This window comes from Lagenorhynchus albirostris, chromosome X (genome assembly GCF_949774975.1).
Source record: "Lagenorhynchus albirostris chromosome X, mLagAlb1.1, whole genome shotgun sequence".
NCBI classification, from domain to species: Eukaryota; Metazoa; Chordata; class Mammalia; order Artiodactyla; family Delphinidae; genus Lagenorhynchus; species Lagenorhynchus albirostris.
Genome location: NC_083116.1, coordinates 103,514,284 through 103,526,665, shown reverse-complemented (window position 1 = coordinate 103,526,665; position 12,382 = coordinate 103,514,284). Strand labels below are relative to the sequence as shown.

At 36.3% G+C, this 12,382-nt stretch overlaps 1 protein-coding gene across 1 annotated transcript in view; it reads right to left on the bottom strand.

Annotated features, from left to right (window-relative positions):
• The window catches only part of DMD (dystrophin), a 2,123,521-nt gene that overhangs the window by 1,543,279 nt on the left and 567,860 nt on the right, over nucleotides 1-12,382 (bottom strand). The window contains exons 10-11 of the mRNA XM_060138437.1: nucleotides 6,167-6,355; nucleotides 5,072-5,253 (exon numbers count right to left, since the gene is read on the bottom strand). Coding sequence (XP_059994420.1) covers nucleotides 5,072-5,253; nucleotides 6,167-6,355 — 371 coding nt within the window. The remainder of the gene's footprint in view (nucleotides 1-5,071; nucleotides 5,254-6,166; nucleotides 6,356-12,382) is intronic.

Sequence of the window (12,382 nt, the reverse complement as noted above, 5' to 3'; positions counted from 1 at the left end):
AGGGGATGGAAAAAGATATTCCATGCAAATAGAAACCAAAAGAAAGCTGGAGTAGCAATTCTCATATCAGACAAAATAGACTTTAAAATAAAGACTACTACAAGAGACAAAGAAGGACACTACATAATGATCAAGGGATCAATCCAAAAAGAAGATATAACAATTGTAAATATTTATGCACCCAACACAGGAGCACCTCAATACATAAGGCAAATAGTAACAGTCATAAAAGGGGAAACAGGGGATTCCCTGGTGGCACAGTGGTTAAGAGTCCACCTGCTGATGCAGGGGACACGGGTTCATACTCTGGTCCAGGAGGATCCCACATGCCGTGGAGCGGCTGGGCTCATGAGCCATGGCCGCTGAGCCTGCGCATCCAGAGCCTGTGCTCCGCAACGGGAGAGGGTACAGCACTGAGAGGCACACGTACCACAAAAAAAAAAAATTAAAAAAACAAGGGGGAAATCGACAGTAACACATTCATAGTAGGGGACTTTAACACCCCACTTTCACCAATGGACAGATCATCCAAAATGAAAATAAATAAGGAAACACAAGCTTTAAATGATACATTAAATAAGATGGACTTGATATTTATAGGACATTCCATCCAAAAACAACAGAATACACATTTTTCTCAAGTGCTCATGGAATATTCTCCAGGATAGATCATATCGTGGGTCACAAATCAAGCCTTGGTAAATTTAAGAAAATTGACATCGTATCAAGTATCTTTTCTGACCTCAACTCTGTGAGACTAGATATCAATTACAGGAAAAGATCTGTAAAAAATACATGGAGGCTAAACAATACACTACTTAATAACAAAGTGATCACTGAAGAAATCAAAGAATAAAAAAATACCTAGAAACAAATGATAATGGAGACACAACGACCCAAAACCTATGGGATGCAGCAAAAGCAGTTCTAAGAAGGAAGTTTATGACAATACAATCCTACCTTAAGAAACAGGAAACATCTCGAATAAACAACCTAACTTTGTACCTAAAGCAATTAGAGAAAGAAGACCAAAACAACCCCAAAGTTAGCAGAAGGAAAGAAATCATAAAGATCAGATCAGAAGTAAGTGAAAAAGAAATGAAGGAAATGATAGCAAAGATCAATAAAACTAAAAGCTGGTTCTTTGAGAAGATAAACAAAATAGATAAACCATTAGCCAGACTCATCAAGAAAAAAAGGGAGAAGACTCAAATCAATAGAATTAGAAATGAAAAAGAAGAAGTAACAACTGACACTACAGAAATACAAAAGATCATGAGAGATTACTACAAGCAACTCTATGCCAATAAGATGGACAACCTGGAAGAAATGGACAAATTCTTAGAAATGCACAACCTACCAAGACTGAATCAGGAAGAAATAGAAAATATGAACAGACCAATCACAAGCACTGAAATTGAAACTGTGATTCAAAATCTTCCAACAAACAAAAGCCCAAAACCAGATGGCTTCACAGGCGAATTCTATCAAACATTTAGAGAAGAGCTAACACCTATCCTTCTCAAACTCTCCCAAAATATAGCAGAGGGAGGAACACTCCCAAACTCATTCAATGAGGCCAACAACACCCTGATACCAAAACCAGACAATGATGTCACAAAGAAAGAAAACTACAGGCCAATATCACTGATGAACATAGATGCAAAAATCCTGAACAAAATACTAGCAAACAGAATCCAACAGCATATTAAAAGGATCATACACCGTGATCAAGTGTGGTTTATCCAAGAAATGCAAGGATTCTTCAATATACACAAATCAATCAACATGATACACCATAATAACAAATGGAAGGAGAAAAACCAGATGATCATCTCAAGAGATGCAGAGAAAGCTTCTGACAAAATTCAACACCCATTTATGATAAAAACCCTGCAGAAAGTAGGCATACAGGCAACTTTCCTCAACATAATAAAGGCCATATATGACAAACCCACAGCCAACATCGTCCTCAATGGTGAAAAACTAAAACCATTTCCACTAAGATCAGGAACAAGACAAGGTTGCCCACTCTCACCACTCTTATTCAACATAGTTTTGGAAGTTTTAGCCACAGCAATCACAGAAGAAAAGGAAATAAAAGGAATCCAAATTGGAAAAGAAGAAGTAAAGCTGTCACTGTTTGCACATGGCATGATACTATACATAGAGAATCCTAAAGATGCTACCAGAAAACTACTAGAGCTAATCAATGAATTTGGTAAAGTAGCAGGATACAAAATTAATGCACAGAAATCTCTGGCATTCCTATACACTAATGATGAAAAATATGAAAATGAAATTAAGAAAACACTTCCATTTACCACTGCAACAAAAAGAATAAAGTATCTAGGAATAAACCTACCTAAGGAGACAAAAGACCTGTATGCAGAAAATTATAAGACACTGATGAAAGAAATTAAAGTAGATACAAACAGATGGAGAGATATACCATGTTCTTGGATTGGAAGAATCAACATTGTGAAAATGACTCTACTACCCAAAGCAATCTACAGATTCAATGCAATCCCTATCAAATTACCAAAGGCATTTTTCACAGAACTAGAACAAAAAACTTCACAATTTGTATGGAAGCACAAAAGACCCCGAATAGCCAAAGCAATCTTGAGAAAGAAAAACGGAGCTGGAGGAATCAGGCTCCCTGACTTCAGACTATACTACAAAGCTACGGTAATCAAGACAGTATGGTACTGGCACAAAAACAGAAAGATAGATCAATGGAACAGGATAGAAAGCCCAGAGGTAAACCCACACACATATGGTCACCTTATCTTTGATAAAGGAGGCAGCAATGTACAGTGGAGAAAGGACAGCCTCTTCAATAAGTGGTCCTGGGAAAACTGGACAGGTACATGTAAAAGAATGAGATTAGAACACTCCCTAGCACCATACACAAAAATAAGCTCAAAATGGATTAAAGACCTAAATGTAAGGCCAGAAACTATCAAACTCTTAGAGGAAAACATAGGCAGGACACTCTATGACATAAATCACAGCAAGATCCTTTCTGACCCACCTCCTAGAGAAATGGAAATAAAAACAAAAATAAACAAATGGGACCTAATGAAACTTCAAAGCTTTTGCACAGCAAAGGAAACCATAAACAAGACCAAAAGACAACCCTCAGAATGAGAGAAAATATTTGCAAATGAAGTAGTTGACAAAAGATTAATCTCCAAAATTCACAAGCAGCTCATGCAGCTCAATAACAAAAAAACAAATAACCTAATCCAAAAATGGGCATAAACCTAAACAGACATTTCTCCAAAGAAAATATACAGACTGCCAACAAACACATGAAAGAATGCTCAACATCATTAATCATTAGAGAAATGCAAATCAAAACTACAATGAGATATCATCTCACAGCGGTCAGAATGGCCATCCTCAAAAAATCTAGAAACAATAAATGCTGGAGAGGGTGTGAAGAAAAGGGAACACTCTTGCACTGCTGGTGGGAATGTGAATTAGTACAGCTACTATGGAGAACAGTATGGAGGTTCCTTAAAAAACTACAAATAGAACTACCATATGACCCAGCAATCCCACTACTGGGCATATACCCTGAGAAAACCATAATTCAAAAAGTGTCATGTATCAAAATGTTCATTGCAGCTCTATTTACAATAGCCAGGACATGGAAGCAACCTAAGTGCCCATCAATGGATGAATGGATAAAGAAGATGTGGCACATATATTCAATGGAATATTACTGAGCCATAAAAAGAAACAAAATTGAGTTATTTTTAGTGAGATGGATGGACCTAGAATCTGTCATACCGAGTGAAGTAAGTCAGAAAGAGAAAGACAAATACCGTATGCTAACACATATATATGGAATCTAAGAAAAAAAAATGTCATGAAGAACCTAGGTGTAAGACACAGACCTACTAGAGAATGGACTTGAGGATACGGGGAGGGGGAAGGGTAAGCTGGACGAAGTGAGAGACTGGCATGGACATACATACACTACCAAATGTAAAACAGATAGCTAGTGGGAAGCAGCCGCAGAGCACAGGGAGATCAGCTCGGTGCTTTGTGACCGCCTGAAGGGGTGGGATAGGAGGGAGACGCAAGAGGGAAGAGATATGGGAACATATGTATATGTATAACTGAGTTACTTTGTTATAAAGCAGAAACTAACACACCATTGTAACACAATTATACTCCAATAAAGATGTTAAAAAAAATGTGTTTTTCCCCTCCCTATTGTCACACTATAATTTAGTACTGGAATAACAATCCTCCCAGCATATCTAATGAGTTTCTTTGGTCGTATTTTAAAGGTTTTAATCTTCATAAATAATAGCTTAGTAAACTTAAGGCTCTTGGACAATTTCTTTAGCTTAATGTATTCAAATCCACAGTTGGCACTTCATTTCTTTTCATTTAAAAATAAATCTATCTTGTCTCAATAGGCTCTACATGAATACACATACCTAACAATGTAAATCAAAGCACCACATTCAAAATGATGAGATCTACTTGTTACCTTTATAAGAAATATGTCATTTTCAGAAATGTCTCAAAAATTCTTTTTTGATTAAGTCAATATATATTTTTAAGATAATTCACAATCATGCAAGTACTTGAAGAAGGATTTCCAAACACAGGAGAAACTTTTTTCAAGAGGATTTCCATAAACATATGAAAAATATTTTAAGAGCTTTTCCTTCAGAAGAGAAGTTTCCTGTCAACTGTACCTAATATGTGATTTTATGTGCATGATTTCCTGTGTAAACTTCACATCTTCTATATTCACATTTTAATTTCTGGAGAAAACTTGGAAAATATTAACTATGACAACAACTTTAGGAACCTTTAAAGTATAGTTCTGTAGATAGTGGTTCTTCTCTCCAATATCTCCACTTCGATTACAAAAGTGAAAACCAAACTATAACAGACATGAAAATCTAACCAAAATGCCCCCTGAGGAAGAGCTGCATACTTTAGGAAAGAACTGAGAATCCCTAACTTAAAGAAGAAACTGCATCAAAATAATAGTAAGATTCTAAAACTTGCTACTATTAGAAATTAAAAACAGACTTACTTGCTTTGTTTTTCCATGCTAGCTACCCTGAGGCATTCCCATCTTGAATTTAGGAGATTCATTTGTTCTTGAACTTCAGTTTCTTCATCTTCTGATAACTTCCCTGTCCCAATCAGCTGACTTCCCAATTGGAGAACATTGCCAACCCGTCCCTGATGGGATGTCAAATCCATCATATACCCCTGAGAAAGAAAGAAGTTGATAAGAGTTGACACTGTAGGGAAATCATTATGGTTTTGAATCTTTTTTTTCCTTTTTTTGCTATTTTAAATTTGTAGCCTATTTAAACTTTATTCCCAGTAAAAGTATTTTAATTTTTAAGAAAACTTAATACTGTTTTTAGTAAGAATTAAGGAAAATTACTAGCTTAGGTCAACTTCTGCAGAAGCAGACCCTGAGATCAGAACTTATGTGCTAGTGATTTATTAAGGAGGAGATCTCAGGAGAGATCTACAAGGGAGCCAAAGAAGCAGGAAACAGGACTGGGGAGGGGAGGAAGCCAAGTAAGCGTGTCATCTCAGGAAAAGTCTCCCACTGAGGGTAGTTCAGTCTGATACCCCACAGGTACTCTGGAGTGTAAGTTCTATCTCAGCATTGACCTTGACCCAAGAGAAGGGAGTTGGCCTTTCATATTCCTATATGAGTCTTTGGCAGAATCTAATCTCAGCATCTTCAAGTGTTATTCTCCAAAGGACAACTTCCAAAGCTGGCTACTGGAATGCCAAACACATGAACGTTTATTTTGTTTCCTTCTCAAAATAAACACTAAATTATCAAAATACAAGGATCTTATAGAGTAACTGAGGAAAACAGAGAGACTTATCATAAGTCATATGCCTTATTTCATTAATCAATGTTTTTTTTTTAAAAAAAATATTTATTTATTTGGCTGCACTAAGTCTTAGCTGTGGCTCGGAGGATCATTTTCAGTTGCGGCATGCAGGATCTTTAGTTGCGGCATGTGATCTCTTAGTTGCGGCATGCGATCTCTCAGTTGCAGCATGTGGGATCTAGTACCCTGGCTAGGGATCGAACCCGGGAGTCTTAGCCACTGGACCACCAGGGAAATCCCCATTAATCGACGTTTTGCTTTACCTCATGAGTATGAAATTGTTCTTTCACTTCTTCTACATCATTAGAAATCTCTCCTTGTGCTTGCAATGTGTCCTCAGCTGAAAGAAGCCATGAGAGTACTTCTTCTAAAGCTGTCTGGTAACTGTCCAGGTTTACTTCAGTCTCCATCAATGAACTGCCAAGTGACTTGTCTTCAGGAGCTTCCAAACGCTGAACAATAAAACAAATTGGGTGTTATACAATTAGTATCTTGGCAGACTGTTCCAGTACATTAAATGATAAATCAAATGAAATATTTAAAGTGCTAGAAATGTCCACTTGCATTATCAGAGACATGAACAGCAGAAACATACAATAACGAGCCTGCATTTTAACATCCTCACAAATATACACACAAATTCTCAAATGGCAGTTGGAATCCACTTCAAATTAATATTTTATTAAAGCTCTTCTAGATTACTATAAAGAGTGAATTAGTACATCATCTCTTCATGTTGTATTTTAAATGCCATGGATTTTCATCCATAGGTAAATTTTTTTAGTTCATATTTTCAATCCTTTACATATACATTATTGGTATTATATTTACATAACTTTTGCAATAACATTAAAGGAAACATCTCTTCCCAAGATCCCCTAATAAAATATTTCTAAAAATTCACAGACAAGTTATCAGTATGAAAATAAGTGGGGGAAAGGTAAAATTTAAAAAGAAATAACCTCATTCACACATCTTAAATTTCTAACAGTATAACGACTTCTGTGAGTTTAAGCCTTTATTTCCAGAAGGCCATGGTTTAAATAACAAGACATTATCTTAGGCGAAGTATTTGCTACCACATTTATTTAGCAGGATGTTAACTGAGATTCCCAACAGTTGTCTTGTAATTTCTCCTTGGATCCTAAAGCTGAGAAAATGGTAACAAAGTGTTCATAATTCTAAAGAGAAGATCCAGGCCACCTATGAAGGAATTGCTAAGAAGGGACCACAAAACTGTCCCACCACCCTTAATCCACTGCCTAGCTCAAAGGTGTGTAAGAGGAAACAAGGAGACTGGAGAAATCTGGTGAGAAAGGATTCCCCTGGAGTGCGATGCACGTCCATACCTTCCACCACCTCAAGCCAAGTAATGGAGACCTCAAGAGAATCACCTGTAGAGCTGACGGTAGCTTCTAGGATGGAATATTGACCTCTAAACCTGGCTGTGTATTTGCAGAGATTCAGGAGCTATGGTACCAGTACTACCAAGTGATGGGAGAGAGCTCTTGGGGTAAGCTATGTGCCTGCTGCTTTAACCTGAAGGCAATTATCAACAGCAAAAATTTGAACAAATAAGAAAATATGCATAAATTTTTCTTTAGGCCAACTGCACTCATGGCAGGTTGCTGGGCTTTAGAAATCCTGAGAAGGCCCACACTCAAGAGGGTTTCCTGCTGAGGTAAGGGACACAGGCAAATAGTTGAAGTAGTCACAGCAAAAATATTGGAGAAATATTTGGAGAGAAATCTTCTGAACACCCTATAAAGAGAGCAAGCAAACACTGGGCCCTAACAAACAGGATTTTACAAAGGAAACAAACGGCATTGTAAAACAATCAGAAACTACTTGGGGCGGGGGGGTGTGGGGGGCTGTGGGGGGGTGGGGCAGGGTTCAGGACCTTGCCTAGAGAAAAATTCATCCTTTTGATGGTTCTTCCCTGCCATGCCTGCCTTGAATTTCCAGTCCCCAGCAATTCTGGGCCTTATCCCACTGAGCTGCTAGCACCAACTTAACTGTGCTCTTCTGATAAATGCTCCAATTTTGAAACTAATATGATAAATTTCTCTATTAAGTCCTTTAGGATGAAAAAGCATAGTGGCAGTCTTTGGTGTAATATTTTCATCAAATGATGCACTCTTAATCTATTTCTAGAGAACTGGCAGAAATAATGTCATCCTGTTAAGTCAAAATCACCCAACTCCAGTATCTCAAACAGAGCATAAATGCCCCAAGAGGGCTAGTTGCACTGGCCCTTCCCAAGGTCAAGGCAAGTTCTGAAGGGCTGAGGGGTTAGAACAAGTTTCATGGTGTATCCCTTCTCTCTAACCCTAAATACTACAAATAATAAGCATAAAAGTCATCATTAAGAGGAAAAAAGTCACAAAAACGTAGCCTGGGAGATGTGTGTAGACAGAACCAGCTTCATGGTTGGGCAACCTGAGCAGTTTTACAGTGCCCAAGACTCAGAACGACCCCTTGCTTGTTTTATCTGCTTTTTGACATTGCCGTCTTAAAATTTTTAATATTTTTATCTTTGAACTTGGATTTTGTAAGTGAAGTCCAATGGGGTGATGAAGTATGCATGTGAGCAGAGGAGATAAGTACAATAGGTGTGTTTGTCCCATTTGCATATAGTGTTTCTGATGTCCCATGAGCCTAGATTTCTGGTGGACCCATGACATGTGGGAGTTGAGCAGACTCAAAGTGAGCGGAAGGTAACTATGACTGAATGAGAGGGGCACTGACAGCCCCAGTAAGTCATGCTTTCACAGTTTGAATGGGAACTTGCTTCCAATGCAGAAAGAAGGCAATCCTAAGAAAACATGAACAATCAAAGAACCCTATCATATCCTTTCTTACTCTTATTTCTTTCCTGTATTAGCCAACCATTTATGCTGAAACTGATGACGGAGAAAGAAAGGGAAAGATAGGGCAAGATGGTTCCTTTCCTTTCACTCCTTCCTTAACTCATCAGTAAGCTGAAGGCACAGGACATGGGTAGAACTTACACCTATCAAGAAGTGAAATAAAAACAGCTTAGTTGTACAATGTTTCCATGTTAAGAATGAAATACATATGCATGCACAAGCTCTGAAATACAAATTGTGCGATGCTGGTGATTCTGCTTGAGTTAAACGATCTTATATTTGCATTTACAACTGCAGTTGCACAATATAACAATGGGCAGTAAAACTCATGCTAATACTTTAAAATTTTAATTTTCTTTATTCAGTATGTCAAATAGCAAATAAACACGGTGGCAAGTTGAGAGAAAGACCATAGAATTAAGTAAACAGCTTTATATTTTAGTAATTTTAATAGCACTTTCCTTCCTGCAGTTTTGAACAAGGGGCTCCGTATTTCATTTTTCACTGGGCTGTACAAATTGCTAGCCAGCCCTGTATGTAGGTGGAAAAAAAGTACAGTCCACTCCTGGATATTTTGCCTTCCCTGGTTTATGGGTGAGAAGAGATGGGACATTTATTATGTACAATAAAAAGTGGTTATAAAACCCAGGGGCTTTGGAGGCAAACAATCAGTGTTTGAATCCTGTCACCCTGGTAAAGTTACTTAGCCCCATCATTAGTCTTAGCTTCCTCCTATGTAAAATGAGAACAATAATACTTTCCTAAGATTGCCGTAAGAATTAAAGGAGAGTATATAAAGTGTTTGGCAGAATACCTGATCTTGTGCAAGAACCCAATACAGTAGGCGATAGCTATTAATTATTATTCGATTCTTCTACACATAAGAACCATTTTGAAACACAACCTGCTCCAAGGTTACCTTCTTAAGTCACTGTCCAGATTTCAAGGGCCAGATAATTCCTATAGAAAAAATGACCCAGGAAACTTCTAAGAGCAAGCATCAATTAAATCAAACCTTTCTGAACCTGAACCTCAATCTAGTTCCTATTTAAAAGTTCTAAAAATTATTAACAATCTTGAGTTCAAATAATCTTTTGCAAATGATAAATTATAAACAACACTATTACTCAAGTAACACAATACTATATTTTACTACTGTACAATTTGGATTAAAAAAGTAAACAGATCATGACTTACTGCTATTTACAGAGGCTTGAATTTTCGGAGAAAATTTTAGAAGGCAAATCTTTATACTTTAGGACATGCTGTCTAGCACTCATAAATTCTGAATCTAAAAGTTTTGTCTGAGGATGTTCATAAAACAAAAACTTTGCAAAGACAGCTATATTAAAGGTAAATTCAAACATGAATACGCTATGTAAAATTACATAAGTAACTCAATTAATCATTATTTATATCCATAAATCAGCTCTACATATATACATGATTATGGTCAAAATTGTCAGCTAGACTCTGAGTCATTTTTTCTCTGTCTAGACCACTGTTTTTCAAATTTGTAAGTCATGATCCATCAGTGATTCATGAAATCATTTTAGTGGGTCATGACCAGGAATATTCTATTTAAAATTAAACAGAATAAAAATACCAGTCTGTGTAATTTATATTAAGGACTAGATTATTTAGTGAATTTTTGTTTCAGATATGTATATATATGTGTGTGTCTATGTATAAATGTATATGTATATATGTTCCGGATCAAGATGAAAAAAAAAATTATAGCTCATGGAACAAAACTGGAAATGGTTCTAGAATTTCAGGTAAACCCATGAAAGAAGAAATTTGCTTGAATTCCACATTTGCACATTTGCAATAAAACCCTTGGAAAAACACATATTATTTTTATTTATTTATTTTTTTGTCCATCTTTGAAAGAGAATTTGGAAACAAACAAGGACACATAGGCTTATGCTTCTGGTTTTAGTTTCCCAAAATATGTATTCATTGTCATAGTATTACATATTTCACTTTAGCTTGTCACTAGTTCATACATATTATGGCAAAGAAAATTTTCTAGGGAACTTGATCTTTGCTTCTTATAGAAAAAGATCTATGCATAAGAAAGAGACACCAATCATTTCATGAATGGAGATGCTAGGATCAACTGGAAATAATTGTTTTCCTATGCTTTGATCTTATTTTAATTTCTGTTTTTATAAAAGTAGTTTATGTTTGCAGTACATTGGGCAAATAATGATTCAGATGAGAGGCATAACAATGGATGGATGAAACAATTCTGGTTGTTTTCAAAATTAAGAACACTAAAATTTATTCAACATTACCCACATACTTCAAAGGCTTAATTACTACCCTTTTGCACGAAGAATTACTAGATATTGTCACCTGTGTTCCTTGAAGATGTTGCTAATGCATAAAGGTGAAGGAGTAGACAGCAGAAGAGTAAAGTAATGGGGGAAGACAAATAAGTATATGTGTTAGTCCTGCAATGTCCAGGACAAATGTCTGGAAACTCATCTCTAGTAATAGAAATTGACATAATAAAACAGAGAGTGATAGGCTTGACATGACTCCATACATAAATATTTTTTAAAAACCAGTTTACTATCTAGCTGACCTGGGATAAGTTATTCAACCTCTCTGTGTCTCAGTTTCCCCATCTGTAAAACAAAGAAAATAATAATATATCTCCATAGGACTGTTGAAAAGATTATATGTAATGATGCATATAAAATGCTAAGCACATTCTAGTTTCCAAGAAATGCTTTGCAACGCCTGTACTTGGGGACCAATGTTCGCTGAAATGGCAAACGATTTTTATGAGGAAACACAGTTGAATGAGCTGTGTGTATTTTTAGAAGCATGACTTTGGCAATTCAAACTGAGATAAGTCATCAAATGGCAACACATAGGTAGTGAAACCAGCAATCCAGCAAACCACAAAGCTCTTAGAAAAATAGCTGGGACGTTTCCAGAGGGCACAATCTATCGCTTAGTACTTTTATATTTCTGTTGAAACTGATCTATTTTGGCAACTTCCTCAAATTTAACCTTAAAATGTGATATGAGTTTTAACCTGGATAAAAACAGTTTTACTGTTCTTGAATGTATAAATGCTTCAAGAATTTTTGAAAGTTTTGTCACTTACCTCCTTTAAATGTGTCACACTTCTTTTTTACACAGTGTAAGACAATGCACGGATGGTGAATTTTTGAGTGTATTCTATAATCTTTATCCTTCAGTGAAAGATTATTTGAAAGCTAAAGGATCATGGAGGGATAACCAAGTGGTTCTTTTACTAAGTAACAGAAGAACAGTTCAGAGGAACCAGGATTTATATCTGGAAACATTCTTGCCACATTTCTGCTGTTTCCTCTGAGATATAACATGTAAACCAGGGTATTATTCAAAGTATGAAAAATGATTACAGAAGTGATTTACGAGAAGTTAATCCATCATGCAACACTGTACATGACATTCAATCTAATGATACCATTAAATAGGTAATTTTTAATATTGCTTGTGCCTGAAATTCAGTTCAAAGTTAAGCCCTAATGAGGATTTAGGAAAAATTATGGCCTGCTGTATGGCAATATTAAAACAACCATCACAACAACAACGACTACATCTCTA